The 22,953-nt window shown below is 42.0% G+C and overlaps 1 protein-coding gene across 1 annotated transcript in view; it reads right to left on the bottom strand.

The window, feature by feature from the left end:
• Positions 1–22,627, bottom strand: part of FOXO3 (forkhead box O3) — a 148,754-nt gene extending 126,127 nt beyond the window's left edge. The window contains 2 exon segments of the mRNA XM_032773308.2: positions 20,449–20,695; positions 20,697–22,627. Coding sequence (XP_032629199.2) covers positions 20,449–20,695; positions 20,697–21,025 — 576 coding nt within the window. The 5' untranslated portion in view covers positions 21,026–22,627.
• Between the last annotated feature and the right edge of the window lie 326 nt (positions 22,628–22,953).

Genomic DNA, 22,953 nt, shown 5'->3' with positions numbered 1-22,953 from the left:
GGGTAGGGGGTGGGATCCTGGGGGTGATTAGGGATGGAGGTCTCTGGAGGGGGCGGTCAGGGAACAAGGAGCGGGGGTGGGGTGCAAAGTAAGTTTGATATAACGCGGTCTCACTTATAACGCGGTGAGATTTTTTGTCTCCCGAGGACTGTGTTATATCGGGGTAGAGCTGGACCTTTCTGGATTCATAAGAAAAAAGTTTATCAAAAAAATTATCAAAATATGTTTTGCATTTAAAACTAATTAAATTATTAAACAAAGGAAGTATTATCTGTAGTTAGTAAACATAACTAATTGCTTCTGGTCACCATGCCCTTCAAGATTTTATAACTAGTAGATCTCATCCTCTCACATCTGGTTTTTATTCATACAGTATATTGGAAGAGGAAAACAGGCTTTCCTGCTTTTTCAACTCCCCATTGATTTCCTAAATTTGAATTGAGCTGAACTAGTTTAATAGACTAAAATAAAAAATCTATTCTCTTTGCACCTGCAAAAGAGGCTACTGCTGTGAAACGCTGGTTTAGCACTTCAGTAAACCCTGGTTCCAGGTGCTTGACCAGTGACTTCCCCTGTTTCCCTGTTCAGTGGTATGTTTGTTTTTTTTAAATTGGCAACGAACATGTACTGCTTAATATTATTATTCTCTAATTAATTTACATTATTTTAATAGATGATAGTAAATTTAGGCCTTATCATAGGTTGTCAGAATTTCAGATTTAATTACAAATTGCTTTGTTTTTAAAACATAAACCTGTATTTAAATAAAAAATCCTATTTAAATAAAAAATAATTTTTAAAAAAATCATTGTTTTTATTCATCTTGTTACTTATACAAGTAGTTCCAATGAAATGGATATGACTACTCAAAAAACTACACATTTTCATAAGTAAAGCAACAGGACTACTCATAAGTAAAACTGTAAATTATAGGTGGCACAAGTAGCATGGCCTATACTTACGGTTGCGCAACACTTCCCATTATAAAACCCTGTTTCCACTTGCTTATAACGATGCCAAACGTTAATAGCTAAAGTTTCACATGCCGGCAGCTGCTGAAGGGTAATATTTTGAATTTTTTTCAGTTTTAGCAAAAAATGTTCAGTTGTTTCTAACAATGACATCAGGGATAAATACATTGCTTTGCTTGTGTTCAAAAAATATATTTTACAATAGTGTTTTTTTAGAGGCTCTAGTGGCCCCATGCTTTGGAGCTGAGCTTAAAAATTTGGTAGGGGGTTGCCTTTGTGTGAGGGATATGCTTTTTATTATTCTCATGAAAAACCAGCAAAAATTGGCCGTTATAAGCCTCATTTTACTATGTATGAAATATTTCTCTACATTGGCCTTTACTATTGCAAGCAGACAGAAGTGCTGATTTATGCTCTGACTACCTCTAAATTAGGCTCCCTTAGTGCCCTATTTTGTACACTTCCTGACAGGTCACTATTTTATACAAAAAACTATTGTGAGTGTCCTGCACGGCAAGGAGTCTTCACAGAAGAAGGAAAACTGTTGCCAGTGTGTCACATGGCAAGAGGCAATTTCACAGTTAATACTCTAAGACTAAAATTCTTAGTAAATAAAGGTACTAATTTATGTGAGATCCAAAATATGTATCATACAATGCACAGGAACAGATTGAAAAAAATAATCTTGAGGAAGCCAAAATAGGTCATTCAATCAGTGTTATTTCCCCTTCACTTTAAACACAGTACAAAACAGTCAACTAGTTTCTCTTGCAATTAGCATCATCTTCTTCCCTCCAGGGTCTAAAATGTAGAAATGGAGCTGTTCTTATCATACAGGGGCCCAGCTCTGCTACCTAGCAGTACTGATTTTTAAATTATGTACACATGCAGTGAAATCCTGGCTCCACTGACTTCACTGGGACCAGGATTTCATGTACAGTATTTATCTTCTTTCACATTCAGAAACTCCTGACTCAAAGGCAAAATTAGGAAAAAAATGTCCACATTCTCCCACAGATTGTAACAAAGTCTTATTGGTATGTTCAGGAAAAGTCTGTCCAGCTGGCATGTCCAACTCACCTACCAAGGACAGTTGTTGTGTTGTTGAGTCCTAGCAGAGAGGGAAGAAAATACCAGGGGCAAGGAACACGTGCATTTTGGAGGACTTGAGTGGGTGGTGAGCGACGTTCAACATATGTTTTAAATACATTTTAATTTTTAAAGACACTGGGGGAATTATATTCTACCACGTGTTCTAAACTGCACCTCCAGGTCCAGTATATCTGATTTATAGTAGGGAGACCATCTGTCCTGTTTTTAAAGGGACAGTCCTATTTGTTGAGACTTTTTCTTATATAGGCGCCTATTACCTCCCACCTGCTGTCCCGTTTTTTCACAGTTGCTATCTGGTAACCCTAATTTATAGACACCTCTGAGCTAATCACTTTTTGCATCAAGTTCATACTCCTCTTCTCACTCCTGCTAAGCCTCCTACATCACCGCCTCCTTATGCCCCAAACAGCTTTGCTTTGCCTCTATTGAAAATGGTCTCCCTTTGCCCTTCAAATACCTCCTTAAAACATACTCCCTTCTCCAAACCCTTTCAATAAACAGTACCCCGTATGGGATTTCTACATAATCGCAAACATGTGCAAGCATCTAGCATATTATTTTAATTTGAACTGCTTTGTCTGTGGCTGAGCTAAGTTGTAAGATCAGCAGGCCAGGAAACACAGCATGCTTTATAGAGTGATGAACATACTGTCAGCATAACAACAACAGCAACAATAATGATGGATTTTGAGATGTTAGTCGCTGCATAAACAGAATTTGAAATCTCCTGCCCGAGCCATTCAACTCTCTGAGATTATTTCAATTTTACACTCTTGGATAGGGTAAATGCCTGTTTAATTTGATTATGTTTACAGCCCAAAATACTGAAAAGTAGCAGGTGGCTATGGGAAATTCATAGAATTGTAATTTTGATGAATAAAAGGCTACCATTCAGTTGGAAACCTGACCTGTTTGACAAATGGTTTTTGCGTTTCAGAATATAGTGAAACTTCTAGCATAACAGATTTTGTTGCATAAAACTGAGATGGTGAGTTTACATGTCTCAGTTTACACATCTTGTGCAATGACTTGAAACAGCACTGTAACCTCTTGCAAATTTCCTGGAAAATTTTCTGAAAGTCAGCTGAAGTCTAGAGCAGTCTAGGAAAACAAATGGTAGTTGAGAGGCTTTCAAGAAACTGCACCACTGTGCCCGGCGTGTGACCACTCCCAGAAAAAGTGACAATTAAGCAGCCCTGTTAAAAGCCTCACAAAGGCATTGTTTGTACTGCAATACTCTCTTTTTATCAGAAGGTAGCTTTATGTACTGAGCTTATCAAGAAACCAATGAATACAAAAGGTAAATCGCCTCCATGAGGTGCCAGCAAACATATATTTATGCTAGAGATGGGTCTATACCAGAACTTCAGGCATCAACTCACACAAACTGTGGGAAAGTTTTGATCTGAACTGTATTTTTGCTAGGCCCATCCTTTAGCAAGAATTTAAGAACCAGGAAATTCAACTTCCATAAATACCCTGGGTCAAACTGTTAGACCAGAAGCAAATATTCTCAATATAAACTGGAGAAACTTGAGCACTTTTCTATTCAAAAGCATGGGCAGAAAAAGAGGTAAAGTGGGGGTGAATAAGGAAAACTTGCTTACACACTTCCAGATGGATTGTTTTTGTAAAGCTACCTTCCTGGAGGAGAAATTTTCAAGTACAACCTGCTAAGTACAAGTTCTTCCAAGAATCCAGGACTCTGATCTTGCCAAATGCTTTGGACAAATAATGTGGGTCCAGAGAGGTGCAAGGTGTGTCTGCATTGTTCTCACTGCATGACCAGGGCGTCAGTCATTTGGAGTTTTATTCTGAGACTGCTGGAAACGACTGAAAGAAGCACTGACCAATACAGCACCAAGCAGAAGGTGGAATAATGGATGTCTACAAGTCCTTGAATTTGTAGACACAAGAAACCAGAGGGAGGTTCTCTGCAACAAAGCCGAAGACGAAGAAGAAAAAGACAGACATGAAACCTATCCTGCTGTCTGAAACCAACATTTTCTGTAACATCTCTGAAATTGAATGATTTAACTGGAGAGCTCCAGATGTAGATGCACTTTGTTCATGACTGCTGCAGTTTCACCAAAAAAAGGCTGATTAGAGGATCAGGATGTACTGGGGAAACTATCAATAAAAAGCTGGATTGATGGATTAAACTTTGTCTGAAGAATTTAAAGGAAATATTCATCTCTGAATTAAATGAAAATATTGCTAGTACATATATTAAAAGCTCTCAACTTTTTTCAGACCATTGTAAGCTTTGCCTTGCTTATTAACAGTAAATCCTTGTTGTGATGCCCACAAGTACAACTGTGCTTCTTTGACTCCACCTAATTGATAGCATTGCCAGAATAATACTAAACAGACAGAACCACCCTTTCAAATTCGTACACAGATACAGATGCCAAAATCAAAATGATAAATGAATGAGAGAAAGATGCAGAGAAGAGGTCTAGATGAAATGCAGGGGTGGTACTGGGGATAGCTAGTACTAGAGATTGGAAATCAACTATCTTTGTGGTAGTCACGGTGAAGAGTGGACTAATCTATACAACATGATCCACAAAGAACACATCCATATCTCCATAGATTAAAGGCAACATTTCCAAGAGTGACCACTGATTTTGGATGTCTCCATTTTTTCAGTGCCCAACTTGGACTGAATGTTGAGCACAGGAAGCTCCTTTTGACTTCAAGTTGAAATTTGCTTTGAGATATTTGTAAATGGTATTCACTAGAGACCCTCTGAACCCTCTATGTTTATCCTAGCAGAAAAAGTGAATTTACTATTTTCAGTATTAGTCTGGTTTAGCAAAGCAGATTAATTATGAGACTTTGGAGATTCCTTACTATGTTTCCAGTTATGAACATGCCATGCAGATTCCGTGTCAGGTGTTAACAAATGACTGAGCAGGGTATAAAGAAGCAACACTAGAATTTGCACTATAATTTAGCAGTTCCCCCCAGGCAGAGGCTTCTGATCTGTGTGGATAAACAGGGGAGGGTGAGAACTGTATTGTCAGAATGAGGTAATCAAACAGTTTTCAGTACAGCAAGGATAACAGTGAGCCCTTGAAACAGCAACGCCTACAATCACAGACTGAAATTGTGTCAAAATGATCTTCTCAAGTACAGCTATATTAAAGTATAAGTTAGAGAGGACTTACCTAGGTTACTTCCTTCTGAATATAAAGAAAGTTGTAGCAGGTGACTCTACCTCTTCTAAAACAAAAATGTTCTATACAGGTGAAAGCTGTTAGATGGTATAACTATGCAGGTATCTTGTATAGCAAAACTCTCCATAAAGATAAGGGGAAAAGACAAAATTCTCCACCACCACCACCCCCCAAAAAAAAGAAAAAAGAAAAAAGAAAAAAACAACTTCTGACTTTTGGAAGGTGCCTATCTATCCAAGCTGCAAGCTGTATCAAGGATGAAATTCACCCCAACCCTGGGAGCCCTCATAAGTAGGAGTCTACTTAAATCGCGGAGAAATCACATATTTTTCAAAGCTTGGTCATGGCATAAACAGCAAATTTCACAGGTGTGTTCATATAATATATATACACAACAGGTATTGCACTATATTACTATCACCTTTGTAAGTCGCCCTGGATAAGGAAGGCTGCTAAATAAATTAACAATCATAAATAATAATAATAAGTATAATACACAAAGCTGTACATAAAGCTTAGAAATACAAATACATGCTTACTAAAATAAAATAGTCCATTTTCATTGTTAAATACCAGTATGCAGCATCCACCAGCAGTTGCAGTTGACATCTTCTGTCTCAGTGGGGTGAATACCTGTCCATACACTGAAACTGCACGCTGTGCATTCACAGAATTGGTAGGAATTGTAAGGCAGCATTTTGCAAACTTGCAGAGATTTGGAAACCAATCAAAACAGAATCCTAAAACTCAGTTACTTTTACTGGCATCTGGCATTCTTTGACAAAGGTCAGGTAAGCACGTTCATTGTCATTATCTTTCTCCCAACCAGGTATTGCTTGAATTACCTCAGGGTCAAAACACAGAAAAGGCCGCTGATTTGAGTTGAAAAAGTGAACAGCACTCAAAAAGTAGGCATCTGGTTGTTTAAATAGAGGTGGTAGTGACTGATCGTACCTGCAGTAGTAGTGGTTTAACTTTTCTGCTATTCGCTGGAACACTTCTTGCCTGAAGCTATTTTCAGATTGCCAGTCTGAAGGTTGTTGCGATGCCATATCTCAGATCAGATCTATCAGTTTGTTGTATGCTTTGTGAATCAAAACCTGTCGACTTTCAAACCATGTTAGAAGCTGCATGAACTGGATTGCATTCTCAGCCATGAACTTCACCTGGTCTTCAATGTTGCTCAGAGACTTTAGGCAAAGACTGTGTGCCTGGTGTGATTTCAAGCACCTCACACACAAAGTGCTGCTGGCAGTATTTAATATTCTTTGCATGATGGTAAGCAACTGCATTAAACCATGAATTTCACCTTGTAATCACTTCAGGTGGAAGCATCACTGCTTAGCTACCACTTTGATTGGCCATCAACTCCTTGAATCGTAGTTTACAGCCTACACAACGCTTGAATATTTTTTTAAAAGAAGAAACCAGCATATCCACATCAAGGAAATGTGTGCACCAGATATCAATGGCCATTAAAAGGAAATGTGCATTAAAGGTAGCATGAATTACACTGGGCATCGTTCCTTGTAGTACATCAGAGAAAGCACTGCACATGTACATCACGTCAGAGAGAAATGCTGAGACCTTGCTGACATCTAAACTGTAGTTTACAACAACCTTTACTAAAGCTTGTGATTCAGTTGAAAAATTTACCAATTCAAGCTGAATGGCTCCGTTAGTAAAACAGGCATACAGTCGTCTTTCCAGCTGCCAGGTATAAATAAAAAGTGGAGTATATACATATTGTGTGCATCTTTTGCTTCACCAGCTACAACTGAAATGGAATTATATTCTGCCAGCACAGATTTTGTAGACTGAACATGCTTCGCAATTACTTCTGCTAGATAATCTTGGGAAAATTTGTTTGCACATGGGAAACTGCCAGCATTTGGTACGTGCTTTCTAAAGTACTCTCTTTGTTTCTAAAGGTATGTTGGCAGCAGTGAAAGCCTCCACTAGTTCCACTGTAACTTCCTTTTTGCTAAACTACTTTCAGTTGTTCTTTTTAGCGGACACAGTCACTAGTTTTATGTTCTGATCTGTAGCCTCTGCGCATTCTTTTTGTTTAACAGGTGATTCAGAATCAAAATGACGATTGATCATGTTTTTTCTGAACAAAACTAGAGTCAGGTTGCAAGATGAACGAAACAGTTTACCACCGTCTCCATGTAAGGTTCTTACTAGGTATTGCTTCACACGACCCAAAGCTGAAATGTTTTTTGCCTTTTCTTGATTTGTCGGCCAACTTTACATGCAGTAACGATCCTTTCACTCCTGATGACTGTCGTGCTCACTTATTGTCATAAATGTTGACACACTCTCAATCAACAATCTACTATAATGACTACTGTGCTCACTTTAGTCTATGTCATGCAATTTGACAGACATTCTCAATCAACTATTCACTATGATGACTGCAGTGATATCACACTATAGTCAACCATTTTTGCATTGTGGTAATCACAGAAGTTTTGCAGCACATTTATGAATAAAACATATTTATATTTTGAAAGTTAATTTAGCAAACAATCCCATATTTCACAATGTCAGTGAAATCTGCAAAATCGAGAATTAAGTAGGCCCCTACTCATAAGGCTCTATACATCACTATGTTAAGGACTTATGTGTGGCTTAGGTAGTGCATAGAGCCTTGTGCTGAACCTTAGCACTGGGGAAATTTCATCCTGAGAGAGGAGGACCTTGCAAATAATTGGTAAATTTACAAATTTTTAGCTTTGAAACTAAGTCTCAGGCTAGGTCTACACCACACAATTAACGCAGGTGATTGGCACTCAGGTCTGAGCCCTCAAGTTAGCATAGCCCAGGTATGGGCATTTCCATAGCAAAGTCCTACCTGTATTACTGTGTCCTCACTGTTTCTGCACTCACTCATGTGCATCTGAGTGTACAACGCATGGCTCTTTGGGCTGAGATGTTCTAGGATTCCTTCCCAGTCAACTGTGTCAATTGAAAGAGAATTTGGGAAGGGAATTGGAGGAATATCAGTATTTGAGTAATTTTATCTGCATCCTCACTGAAAAGTGGAAGGATTCCAGACTGAGATAAAATGAAGCCTGGGCTCTAACCTGCACCCCCAGTCAGGTAAGCTAGCCTGGACTTAAAGCACCCCAAACTCAGGCCAGAGGTTTTTCTGTGTGCATAGTAGAGGAAGTTAAGGCTATAAAATTGGGTAAGAGCATGAGTTAACTGTTCAGCATAGACATCCCATCAAAGTCTGTATTACCATGGCTTTTCATCTCTCACAGCTGAACAAAATTACACTCAGATTCTTCTTTTGCTTGTTTTCTTTAGTTCTTCAATAAACAATATTTTAAGTTTAAATTTGACTGTTAAAGTTGGGGTACAGGTGCTGACTGAGCACCCAGAAAGAAGAAAATCTCTATTTTCAGGTAATCAAGTGGACTAACAGGTCCAGAACTACTCTTGCTCAAAAACACAAAAAAAAGGAGGTGGGGAGTTGGAGGACCTGAAATCTCTGTCTAGAGCTAGAGTCCCATGCTGTCATACAAAGAGTGCATGCTCTCAGACTATAAGGATGCCAGTGTATGGTTAGAGGAATATAGATCAAACTAATACAGAAGGTCTTCCAGTTAAAAATAAACAAATGCCTTTAGACCATGAAAATTATTCAAGTTAAATAATTTATTCTTAATAATTTATCCCATGTGGTAGAAAAACAGAGGCCAACCTACCATAGCATGAAAACATAGTAAAACATAATGATAAATATATAATAATATAGAGGTACATAGAAGTCCAATCTAGGCAAGGAAAATAAGTTGTGTTTTAAAACATGTTAGGAAACACGTTAGCTAACAAGTTTTTAAACATGACTTTGTACCTACCATTGACACAACACCTTCAGTAACATATTAGCTGAAAGGAATCTAGGGTTGACAACAACCAGCTAGCACATTTTTAAACACTGCAGAGCCTGTGTCTTGTTTATATTAAGGCCGGTTTACATCTCCGTGGCAGTGTAAAGGATCTTAATCTCATTTTAAGGTCCCTTTATAGACTCAAAGACTTTAAGGTCAAAAGGGACCATTATGATCATCTAGTCTGACCTCCTGCACAATGCAGGCCACAGAATCTCACCCACTCACTCCTGTAACTTACATTGCTCTAATGGACCACAGGGTAAAGGAAAACTAGGCCGCTGTCTTTGTTTACCCTAGGTGCTACGTGGTGTTTAAAAACATGTTAATTAACACGTTAGCTATCATGTTTGCTAAACACAACACATTTTCCTAGCCTAGACAGGACTGAGAACTAAAGTAATGGTCAGGAAAATGTACAAAAATAAAATAGCATAAATGTGAATAAAAATACAAAAAGAGGAGATAACAAGTTAAAATAATTTTCATTAAACTGCTGTGATGCTGAGCAAGTATTATTGAATTGAACGATTTTGCATATAATTTGACAAGTTGCTAATAACCACTGCAATATGTTTCATCAGCCATAATGAAACCCATACCAAAAGCAACCCAAACCCCAGAGTGTCCTGTTACCAAGTAGGCCCATTCTGCATACTTATCAAGAGTTTTGTCTATCTCTGCTGTGAACAAGACTTGCTATTTGGGCGTCACTTAACATTTTCAGAACCTGTGATTATTTTGGGATAGCGACATCAGCTGTGGTGGCTGACTCACATCTGCATCAGAGAAGCCCTCAATAAAGGCCTTCCTCAGTAGATCATCATTGGAGAAACACTGTCAAATAGCTCCATCTCACCTACAATAGCTACTACATGAATGCACATGTTGAAGAAAGTGAGAAATTTTAATGTAGGTTATTCAGATATCTAAAGCATAGGTAGATGAGTTAACAGATATAAGATGACCATCAGTTTATGTGACTTATTACTTACACCTGACTTCTTCTGAAAGGTTAAAAAGAAAGCAAAAAAGATCTACCATTTTAATAGTCGATCATCTTCCATCCATCTGATGTGAGAACTGCATGATGTGCCAACTTAGAATTTTGGGCAGAAACTGTGTTGTCTCTTTATTTGTTCAGTTCTGAGTACATTGACAGAACTCACTTAAATAGTTCACCAAAGCACCAGACACCAAGGCTTTGATCTAGCAAAGTTCTGAAACATGTATTTTAAGCATCTGAGTAATATCACAGAAGTCCTGAAGGGCTACTCACATGTTTAAAGTTAAACATGTGCTTAAGTGCTTTGCTAAATGGCTATCTAAACAGTCATACTACAGTTTCTTGTCCACTTCTGTATGAATCATTAAACTACTTTAGATTTCACATAAAAATTAAGAATACAGTACAAAGCTGGAAAACAATTACTCCAGATAGTAGGGCCTCAGAAAATGGACGTAGTGCGCAGAGTGCAACTGATGCAATTCTGGTAAATTTCATTCTGCTGCTCCTATTAGGCTGTGTCTACACTGCCACTTTCAGCACTAAAACTTTTGTTGTTCAGGGGTGTGAAAAAACACACCTCTGACAAAAGTTTCACGCTGAAAGGCACCAGTGTAGACAGTGCTTTATCTCCAGGAGCTGTGCTTCCGGCAATAAACCTACCACAGCTCGTTCGGGGGTGGGGGGAGGGGGGCGTTATCGCCAGGAGAGCTCTCCCAGGGCAATAAAATGTGTTTACACTGCCCATGTCACAGCGCTGCCACAGCCGCGCTGTAACGTGGGTAGTGTAGACATACCCTTAGGATATGTTTACACTACCCTCCAGATCGGCAGGCAGCGATCGATCCAGCAGTGATCGATTTATCACGTCTAGTCTAGCCGCGATAAATTGACCCTCAAGCCCTCTCCTGTCGACTCCTGTACTCCAGCGCCACGAGAAGCGCAGGCAGAGTCTACAGGGGAGCGGCAGCAGACACCTCACCGTGGTGAAGGCACCACAGTAAGTTACGTAACTTAGATCGATCCCCCTCTCAGTGTAGGCCAGGGTTTAGAGAAGCTACATGCAGTTCCTACTGGAAGAGAAGTGAGAAGGGAAAAGATTAGTGCTGCTCCCTCCCCATAGTCTTTCAAAAACAGTGCTGACCTTGGATGTCACTGAGGGCTTGTCTACATGGGGAGTTATTCCAGAATAGCTATTCCTGATTAACTATTCCTGGCACATTTACCAGATACCTAGATGGATCTAGGTATCCTCATGGATCAAGAAGCTGTTGCAAGACCTGAGAGAAGGACAGCTCTCATTGCTCGAGAACTAGCCCACTACAACATTGATATAGCAGCATTAAGTGAAACAAGATTGCCTGGGGAAGGTTCCTTGAGCGAACCAGGAAGTGGTTACACCTTCTTCTGGAAGGGTAAGACTGAGACAGAGGACAGAATACATGGAGTTGGTCTGGTAATAAAAACCTCATTGATGCATCAACTCCCAGACCTTCCAGTGGGAATCAATGAAAGATTGCTGAAACTACGCTTCCTACTAAATGCCAAACGTCATGCCACCATCATCAGTGCATATGCACCCACTCTAACATGCTCTGACAACTCAAAAGGAACAATACTATGAAGATCTCGACAGACTGATCAAGGCCACATCTGTAACAGACAAACTACTCCTACTTGGAGATTTCAATGCCCAAGTTGGGGCTGACAGCGAGAACTGGATAGGAGTAACCGGGCCACATGGTGTAGGCAAAATGAATAGCAATGGACTACTCCTTTTGAGCCTTTGTTCTGAAAATGACCTGACCATTACCCACACTCTGTTCCGACAAGGAGACAAATACAAAACAACGTGGATGCACCCTAGATCCAAACAGTGGCATCTGATAGATTATGCCATTGTCAGAAGGCGAGACATCCGAGACGTAATGATCTCCAGAGTAATGCGAGGCACAGAGTGCTGGACAGATCACAGATTAGTCAGGATGTCTCTTCAACTTCACATTGCTCCCTCTCGGCACAAACGCCCTAAGCATGTGTGACCTGCTTTCAACATAGCCAAACTGAAGGATGCTCAGTGTTTCAACAATTTCCAGAGGAGTCTTGATGACAAACTGACATCCCACGGACAACTGATCGGTACTGTAACCGAAAAGTGGGACCAGTTCAAGCAGATAGTGACTGACACAGCAATAACATCTCTTGGACCAAAGAAAAGAACACATCAGGACTGGTTTGATGAGAACCAAGACGAAATATGCTTAGCACAGGAAGTAAAGAGAAAAGCCTTTATCGAATGGCAGAATGATCCCTCCTCAGTCTCCAAATGGGACCATTTCAAATACCTTCAGAGAAAAACACAGAAGGACCTCCGTCAGATACAAGACAACTGGTGGGAGAGCAAAGCCAAAGAAACAGAGCACTAATCTGAGACCCACAACTCAAAGATGTTCTTCAGTGCTATTAAGACTGTCTATGGACCTTCTAAACTAAGGACCACCCCACTGCTCTCATCAGACAACACAACACTGATTAAAGATAAAGAAGGCATCAATGAAAGATGGCGAGAACACTTTAGCAACCTTCTCAATAGACCATTAACAGTGAATAATAATGTCCTCTGACAGATCTTGACTTTCCGCCCACTATAAATGAGATTAAGAAAGCTGTTAGCCAGATGAGTTCAGGAAAAGTTCCTGGAAAAGATGGGATATCAGCAGAGATATACAAAGCAGCAGGTCCAGCAGCACTAGCAGCATTCCACAGCGTGATCATCAGCATCTGGGAGGATGAAAACATACCACAGGACCTCCGCGACGCTACTATTATCTCTCTTTTCAAGAACAAAGGCAGCAAAGCAGAATGTGGAAAGTATAGAGGCATATCCCTCCTCTCCGTTGGTGGGAAGTTCATCGCCCATATCATCTTGAATGGCCTCATAGCCAGTATTTCCGAAGCACATCTATCTGAAAGTCAATGTGGTTTCCGACCTGGCCGGAGCACAGTCGACATGGTGTTTGCTGTCAGACAAATACAAGAAAAGTGCATTGAACAGAATATGCACCTGTATGCTGTCTTCATAGATCTGACAAAGGCGTTTGATACCGTCAACAGGGAAGCCCTTTGGGCCATTCTAACACGACTTGGCTGCCCAAGAAAATTTGTCCAGATTATACGCCTTTTTCTTACTACAGGTGAAGTATTGTCTGATGGAGCCACATCAGCCTCCTTCAACATCACCAATGGCATGAAACAAGGATGTGTTCTCGCTCCTGTCCTATTTAACCTGTTCTTTGCATGCGTCCTTAACCATGCAATGAAAGATCTGGACCGAGGTATATACTTGAATACCAGCACAATGGTTCACTTTTTGACCTCCATCGCCTGAATGCAAAGACTAAGACAGTGCAGAAATTCCTTCTTGAGGCACTCTTTGCCAATGACTGTGCCCTCATGGCTCACACTGAAAATGATCTTCAGCACATTGTCAACAAGTATGCTGAGGCCTCGCAATTCTTCGGACTAACTATCAGCCTTGGAAAGACAGAAGTTCTTCATCAACCTGCACCTGGATCAAACGCTTCTGTCTCGAGTATCTCCATTGACGGCATTCATCTTAAAGTAGTGGAGAACTTTAAATACCTGGGTAGTGTCATATCCAGTGATGGATCACTGGATAAAGAGATCAATGCACGAATATCCAAAGCAAGCCAGGCACTTGGCTGTCTGCATGTCAAAGTTTTAAACCACCACAACACCCGGATGTCAACAAAACTGCTTGTGTACAGAGCTGCTGTTCTCTCATCTCTTTTGTATGGGTGCGAAACATGGACACTATATAGGTGTCACATCAAGCAGCTTGAAGTATTCCACATGCGCTGTCTCTGCAACATCATGAAGATCCGCTGGCAAGACAAAGTGCCCAATCTTGAGGTCCTCGAGAGAGCGCAGATGACAAGCATCGAAATGATGATTATGAATACGTTGGACCGGTCATGTCAGCCACATGGATGCCAACAGAATCTCCCGCCAGCTTCTGTATGGTGAGCTCTCCCAGGGCATCCGGCATATAGGTCGTCCACGGAAACGTTACAAGGACACCATCAAAGCCAGTCTGCAGTACAGCAGTATCAAACCTAGGGACCCTGAGGACGCCGCCAGCGACAGAACACAGTGGTGTGCAACAGTTAGAAATACCTGCATCGCCTTTGAGGAAGACCACTGCCGGCGTCTACAAGAGGCATACGAACGACGTCACAGAGCATCAGCAGCACACAATCCACTGACCGCGAACTTCCCATGCACCATTTGCAGCAAAATGTGCACCTCTAGAATTGGCTTGTACAGTCATCAGAGGGCACATCATGAGACCAACAATAGATGATCTGCACAGATTTGTCATCATCGGATCGATGGACTACCAAGGAGATGGATGACTAAAATCTCATAGACAGAGGCTCATATCAAAGATGTGTGGCACTCTCTGTCTACACATAAGAAATAATCCAGAATAAGGCAGAATGTGAATTTAAAGCTCATTAACTATTCCCAATTAACTATACCTGATTAATTGCATGTGTGGATGTTCTTATTCTAACATAAGAGTGCCTTATTCTGAATTAGCTTAATCCACTTTGAAGTGAATTAAACTAATTTGGAATGAAACATGCTTATTGCAGACTAAGAGTGTCAACATGTGCAATTAATCAGGAATAGCTATTACAGAATAACTCCATGTGTAGACAAGCCCTCACTGACATTCAACAATTACAACATCTAGGTAGGTTTTACAGTCACTAAAAACAAAGTTGAATTACGGTATATTCATGTTCGGTGTTATCTTTTTAAAACAGAGCTTCCAAAAACAATTATACATACTAGTAACTGGTCTTTGTCCTTCATAAGGAACATGTGGAAAACTTTATTAGGCTCATGATACAAGAATAAAACAAAAAAAATGGTCTGCATTTAAACTCGGGAATTACTGGTAGATGTTCATAAAGGACGAATTTCACGGTCTTGGGATTCTGCTCAATAAAGAGGAAAATAGTCCCTCTAGTGTACTCTTCATGTAGAGGAAAGATTGAGTTTCACAGAGTATTGCCATAAGAAGTTACAAAACAATATTATAGCAAGAGATACCAAAGTACTTACAGAAGTTACAGTGAAACTGCACATTCCTCCAACCTACATACAAAGGTGCCTGAAGATACCATTTAAGGGCAGATGAAACATATTGAGCAAAGGAAGTTACTGAATCCTGAACAATTTAACAAAGTTAATAAAAATCAGTTCTGATACACTGATTTTGTGAATTCACATTTTGAATGCAGCTTTTTGATGTGGCATTAGATACTTTCATTTAGAAAACTGAAACACGTGCAAGTCTGGTGAACAGGAACCTCTGTGGTAGTAATAACAAGATTCACCTTACATAGTGCGCACTGACAAAACACTATCAGGACGTGCTTCTGTACAACAGAGCATGCACAGTCTCTTTCTTTCAAAGTATGTTTTTCATAGATGTCAAAAACTAAAACATTCGTTTTATCACTATTCAAAGCAGTGAGCAGTTATTGAATCATATATCTAAATAATTGTGGGAGTGGTTTGGAAACATATAGGTTAGGGTTGAAAAGACCTGCATGTGAGTATCTAGAGTGTATGTAGCATGCTGCACCTAGGAAGATTTATTATATATTACTGCACTAGTTAGCTGCCAACCAATGTTAGATAAGCTAACATTCTAATGGGTTGTGGGAGGGGAGGGAAACAAATCAGCCTGTTGGTGTGTGAATTGGACAATTTTTATCTGAATTAGAGGAAACATAATGTTGTCTTCCTAACCACAGGAAAAAAAACACAAAAGCAGCTGAACGATAGTTGTAATTTTAATGTATAGCTTTTAAAGTAATTGTTTTGGCGAGAATAATCTAAGCTATTTTTATGAAGTATGTTCTGCTAATTACACTGGAAACAAAATTAATATTTCATATATAACACGTATGATAATAAAACTAAGTTATCTTTTTCACCTTTACTTAAAATGACAGTTCCCCTTTTGATGCAAGAGGGGAATAACACTGTTAAATGTGTTCTTTGTCTATGAAGCTGAAATTATCTATATAATAAAATAATTGTAGACTAAGGTAAAAGTCTTTCTCTATCATATCTCTATCATTTTTGAAATCTCAGTTTCCCAAGGTCCAAAGTGAACAGGTTAGTCATATGTCCTTTAACCAGTTATATCCCATACTTATGAGGGAAATAAAATGATAAAACAGTGTATATTCATTTACTGTGTTTTAGATACCAATGGTATGTCTACACAGCAGCTGGGAGGTATAATTCCCAACACAAGTAGAAGTACGCTTCTTAGCTCTACTTGAGCTAGCGCCTAAAAAGAGCAGAGTGGCCACGGCAGAATGGGCAGCAGTTCAGTCTAGCCATCTGAATACATTCCCAGGTCACTGGGCAGGACTGCACTCGGGCGGCTAGCACAAGACACCACCTCTGCGGCTGCACCCACACTTCTTTATTTAGATGCTAACTCAAGCAGAGCTAGCGTGAAGAAGCTGGGAATCACTCTCCAAGCTACTGTGGAACCAAACCCTTTGAGATGTAGATGGAGTCCAATAGGAATGTTTCCGTATAAAGTAACTGATATTCCAGTCAAGAAATAGAAAGATCCCTGTTTTAAATACATATGCACACCTTAAAAAGAACACTAATCCTGCTAGAAATTAAAATCTCTGTTCTGGGATGCCTGGCATATTATTAGCTCCTGACCGCTCCTTCCTTGCTTTCTCACATTCCTATCAGCCACACACAAACATATACACAGATTGCTAACAAAATCAAACATGTTATCATCAGTGTCAAAGACAACTTGCACTCAACCATAAACAAGATTTTGATTTTCTAATGAAAATTTCTAAATGAAATTAGAATTTTCTAAATGAAATTTTCTGATGAAGGTCATTTTAGAGACCAGTGAGAAACTTCTGAACTAAATTATATCAGTGAAATCTCAAAGGATCCAAGTTTTTTAACATTTTAATTAGCTCCAAGTACCAGTTAATTCTGCACAGAAATGGAATCAATATCAAATTAAAAGTATAAATTGTCAGAAAAATTGCAAGTATATTAAGCATATTAATCAATGTAAGCACTTTGCACGATGGCCCAGTTCCTACTTCCACTTAAGTCAGTGAGAGTTTTGCCACCAAATTCAATGGAAGTAGTATCAGACCCTATACATTATATGTTGTTTTGTAATTTTTAGTTCCATTTGATTTGAGATCATTGACTGAAAACTCAAAGTATTCAATAAAAGACTGGATTTTCACAGCAGATAAGATAGACCAGCTGAGGTCTGAAACCAATGCTTTTGCAAATGACATAAAGGTATATATTTGAAAACAAGGATTGTCATATTAGATTTAAGCCTTATCACACTCTCTATCATGCTTGTGGAACCTCATCCAATTCAATATATAAAATAGGCATCTAATTTTAAAATGCATCTGTTTTTAAGATATCAGTCTTGAATTAAACTGGCCTTTTTTCTTAAAATATTTCCTTAGCCTGAGTCAATTGCAGTGCAAACATTTTTCCTGTAATGCTCCATTTGGGGAGGGTGAAAACCCTGCATCTGTATTCAAAGTAATTTCCTAGTAGTATGTCTTACTCAGAAATCAAAACATAAGAACAGGTTACTAGCATAAGAATATATGAGAATCTTCCAGCTTATACAACATTTCCAAGTCATTTGTTTTATATCATGTAAGCTCTCTATTATTCAAATCAAACACAGAGATTCAATCAGAAAGTTAACATCTATATAATATGCTAAAACTTCCTCAAGAATCCTCCTCCTATCATCCATTAAGACGCTCAATCATAAACTTCACATAGTGGCAACATGATGAAATTTAACTGAATCAGTCTTCCCTCCTTTGTAAATATGACCTACATCATGCAAGTGACCATTCTTACTATGCAGCTGCAACATTTAAAGAAATGGCATTTTAGCAAATGGCATTCTAATAGATGAGCATGCAATACCAAAACAAACACGTTTTGTAAAGTACTTCTAAAATGTTGTCTACCCAATATTAGCTACCAATAAGACCTTTATTTTAAAAGTGATCTTCAAAAGCAAAAGTCTCACTATACACAATGTGTTTTCACATGCACAAAGTAAAAAATCTGGAAAATGATTTTTTCTCTAATATCTTTACATTATAATAATCATAGGTGTGATCTGTAAAAACTGTATATAGAAAATTTTCAGATAGGTGTGATTTCTCAATTGATAGTGTCCCTATATGCACTAATGTACCAGGGGAAAAATGCCAAACATTCAGAGAAGTTACCCTTTAAAGAATTCCACCATTAATTTAACTTTATAAGGAAAAGCATACACCTTTCTTGGCTTTTTTTAGGTGGAGGGAGGAATTTGAATTTTTCTTGAAAAACCAGTAGTAATTCTATATTTGAACTCTGAGATTTGCATCTGTATATTTTTGGCCTACTACTGTCACATGCAACTGTTAAGATTCCTATAACTGAAAAAAATTAAAGAAAACATATTTGTCTATATTTTTCAGTTTGTTGTTTTGTGCATTTGACAGCATTCCATGTATAGTTTTCCCACTGTTTCCTCTGTATTTAGTTAATTTGTACTGTTTCTGTGAGAGACAAGGTGGGTTAGGCCATATCTTTTATTGAACTAACTTCCGTGGGTGAGAGAGACAAGCTTTCCAGCTTGCCCAGAGCTCTTCTTTAGGTCTGGCTGAGTCCTCTGCAGAGCAAGGGAAGATGGGGGGGACTATTTTTTTTTTTTCAAATTCAGAAAATGTGATTGTGAGACCACAATAATTGACAGGGACTCCAATGCAGATGCGGTCCCTGCAATTACTTTTAACTCATTTTAACTGACAAGATTTCAGGTTGAGGGCATCCATTTAAGCACATCAGGCTACACACTGCAGCAGGGTCACTGTGATCTTAGAGGCCACGCCACACACCCCCTTTCAACCACGAGCCTCGAGCATTAAAGAAACTGACATGGGCCAGCAAAGAGGAGTCACCCAAGTTCATCTAAACACAGAACCCCTCTCCCAGCCGAGAAGCCGCCTGCTTCACTAGTACACAGTGGAGGCAGCCTGGGTCACTCTCAAATTAGCAAACATCAGCTACCGGTTCAGTCAGCAGCAGGTGCTGGGGCCCCGCCAACCAAGCAATACGAAGAGGAGTCTCACTAAAGCTTTTCAGGAAGTTCATTGGACTCCGGTGCCTCCCACGTTTAATATTTAACTGGAGAGCCGTGCAAGGCAGAGTTTGCCTGGCAGATGTCACTCCAAGGAAGAGGAAGGTGCAAGGCGAGGAGTTCAAATGACTGAGAGGCTCAAGAGTCCAAGGTCTCTTCCGAGTATCTGTTTCTTGCATTTCAAAGGCAGGAAAGCACCAATCCTCCCCGGCTAGGACACCGAAGAGCCCGCTGCCTGCGAAGTGCGGGGCTGGGATCCCAGTATTGTGCTCCACGGACACTGCACTAAAACGCTGCTCCTCCGCAGTTAACTACTTTAACTCCGGGCTAGTGCGCCTCGGTCACCCATCGCCCCTCCGACCAAGGCGCCCGCCCGCGCGCCCCATCCCACGCCAGCTCCTCCGCACCGAGCTCCAGGCAGCCACCAGCGCACCAGTGGTGCCGCACAGTGGCCTGCTACTGGCTGAGCGCGGTCCAGCTCCCCCTGCCCCAGCTTCCCACCGGGGACCCTCCCACTCCCTCTGCCTCCCCCCGGGCACCCTCTCTGTACCTTGACCCCGGTACCGCCTCCTGAGAGCCTCCCTAACCCCCGTCCTGACTGCCACTCCTGCCCCCCGGGCACATCCCGGTCCTCCCTCCCTCGGGGTACCCCCTGCCGCCCTCACCTTCCAGCCTCTCCTCCCCCAGTCCTTCGGCTGCCCCCTCCTCGCCCCGCCCTCTGCTCCCGGGACACCCCAGCTCCCCTCACCTTCCAGCCTCCCTGCCCCCAGCTCCCCTCTGCTCCCAGGACACCCCGGCCCCCCTCACCTCCCCGCCCCGGTCCCGGGACATCTCACCCCCCTCAACTTCCAGCCCCCCTCTGCTCCCGGGACACCCCGGCCCCCCCACCGCTCCCGGGACATCTCGCCCCCGTCACCTTCCAGCCCCACTCTGCTCCCGGGACACCCCGGCCCCCTCACCGCCCCGCCCTCTGCTCCCAGGACACCCCGGCCCCCCTCACCTTCCAGCCGGCCGAGCTGTTGCTGTCGCCCTTATCCTTGAAGTAGGGCACGCAGCGCACCATCCAGTCGTAGATCTGGGACAGCGTGAGCCGCTTGTCCGGGGCGCTCTCGATGGCGCGGGTGATCAGGTCGGCGTAGGACAGGTTGCCCCATGCGTTCCGCCGGGACGAGCATTTCCGCGGCGCCGCCGCCGGCTGCCCGCCGCTCAGCCCGCTGCCCCCAGCGGCTGCTNGCCCCGGGGGCCTGGCCCAAGCCCTCCGTCCCGACCCCGGCCAGCGGGGCCAGCAGCCTGGCCGCCTCCTCCGGGGCCAGCGCTTCCCCTTCGCCGCCGCCGGGGACTGCACTGCCGATGGCCATGGGCGAGCTGCCCCCTTCCTCCTCGTCGTCGTCGTCCTCCTCGGGGATCATGGAGGCGGTGTCCGCAGCCGCTTCCCCCGAGGGCTTGGCCGGGCTCGCCTGCAACTCAGGCCTCTGTAGGGGCCAAGTGCAGGAGCGGGGCCGGCTCTGGGGCTCGAACTCGGGGTCCAGCTCCACGTCCAGGGGGGAGAGGGGGGCAGGAGGAGATGCCTCTGCCATCTTGGCTTCCCCTCCTCCCGCTGCTGCTGCTGCTCCTCCTGGTGCTGCGATGGGATAGACAGGTCGGGACCCCAATCCTCCTCCTGCCGCTGCGGATCAGTGCCTACCAGGCAGGAGGGAGCGAGCGAACATGCCACTCTCCATTAAAGTCCTGCAGCCGCCTGCCTTCCCCCGCCCCCTCTCCCAGCAGACAGTGCACACACACACACACACAATACTACTAATAATCACAAGGCGATCAATAAGGGATCAGGCGAGGCCAGAGGTTCCAGATGCGCCTCTGGATCCCGATGGGTGGGGGGATGGCGCCAACAGCAGCCCAAACGCAGTGGAGTTGGTGCAGCTCAGTGGTGTGTGTTTGTTTATGTTTCACTCCATGCAGCTGCAGAAGTGCTCCACTGGCAATCACGCTGTATCCATCGGAGAGAGACCCGTCCAACACCACCAAGCCTGCTCCCGGCTGCTCTGCTAGCCGTTTTCCTTTTTCTCTCTCTCTGTCCGGGGAAAAGAGAGAGGGGTCCTTCGAATTATATTGATGACTTTCCTCCTTCAAAACGCCCCAAAAGGAGCTGAAGTCTTAATGTACCTCCAACTGCACACTAGCATTTGCCGTAGTTATGCACTCCACTTTGCAAAAAATGTATAGATCTCTATATACAAAACTAAATTTCACAACCAACCGAACAGGGGAAGAAAACGCCACTCTGGATTTTTTACCCTTCTGTCGAAGAAAGCAAAACAAAAACAAATCAAATAACCAGTCTTCCAACAGGTCCAGAAGCTTTAAGCCCTCCGTAGGGCTGCCAAGAAGATGGGTTTTGTTCCAGCATCAACACCACATTCATAACCTCCTTGCTCCTGCTGCTGCCATCTTGACAGTTTTTCCCCCCTTCGCTCAAGTCATTTAAAAAACACTGGCAAAAGAGACAGAGAAAGAGACATCGGCAGGGGAAGGACGGAAGGGGGAAGAACCAGCAGCAACCTCTACCCTCTCCAGCAAAAATAAAGATCCAGATTCACAGGAGGAAAAAACAGCGCTGGTGCACGGTTTCCTGATTCTCCTGCTGCTGCGTCTTCAGCTTCTAGTCGCCTTCCCTTTAAAGGCAAAGGAGGAGAAAGCAAAAAACCGCACGATGCCTCTGTAAACAGAAGGGGAAAAGCAAATGATCTGCCAGGGAGAAATAATGCTGCTGCTGCAGCTCGCCCAACCAGCCTGTCACCCTGCACTCTACTGACTTCCACATTCCTTCTCCTATCCACCAGCAGCAGCAAGCAACACAAAGTTATAGGCGCACGCAGCGCGACTCAACCGAACCATACAGCAGCCTTGTCTCCGCCCACAGGGAGGGCTGATGATCTAAGCCGCAAGCAGGGGGGCAAGTTTCCAGACTACTACAGAAACCTGTGTTATCATATAGATCTGTCTCTGTCAACAGCAAATGCACTGTTAATAGTCTGTCTTTAACTCCTCGAAAGTCAGGACATTCAGAGTGTGTCATATGGTATCAGGCCAAGTATCACATTGCGAATCTATACAGACTTAAAGAGATACCACCTTATTAACTATATAATATTTAAAAGCCCATTGCCTGGCTACACACATCTTAATTTATTCAAACTAGAGGATGGGGAGAACATCTTATTTACTTTTTTTTATTAATCCACTCTGCCACTGTCTCTGTGTGAGCTTGAAGATGTCACTTCCTTTGCTGTACCTCAGTTTCCCCATCTGTAAAATAGAGATTATATGTATTTACTTCACAAAGGAGTTATGGGATATAATTGATTACTGTTTGTAAAGTCCTTTGAGAGTCTCATATAGAAGTTGCTGTAAAAGTGCAACACTGTATTTTTATATTATTATTATGTTTGTTTACTTTATGCATTTATCTCATTCTAGACAATGCAAATAGACTAATTAGTATCAC

This window comes from Chelonoidis abingdonii, chromosome 3 (genome assembly GCF_003597395.2).
Source record: "Chelonoidis abingdonii isolate Lonesome George chromosome 3, CheloAbing_2.0, whole genome shotgun sequence".
NCBI classification, from domain to species: Eukaryota; Metazoa; Chordata; order Testudines; family Testudinidae; genus Chelonoidis; species Chelonoidis abingdonii.
This window is presented reverse-complemented; position numbering and strand designations above follow the sequence as displayed.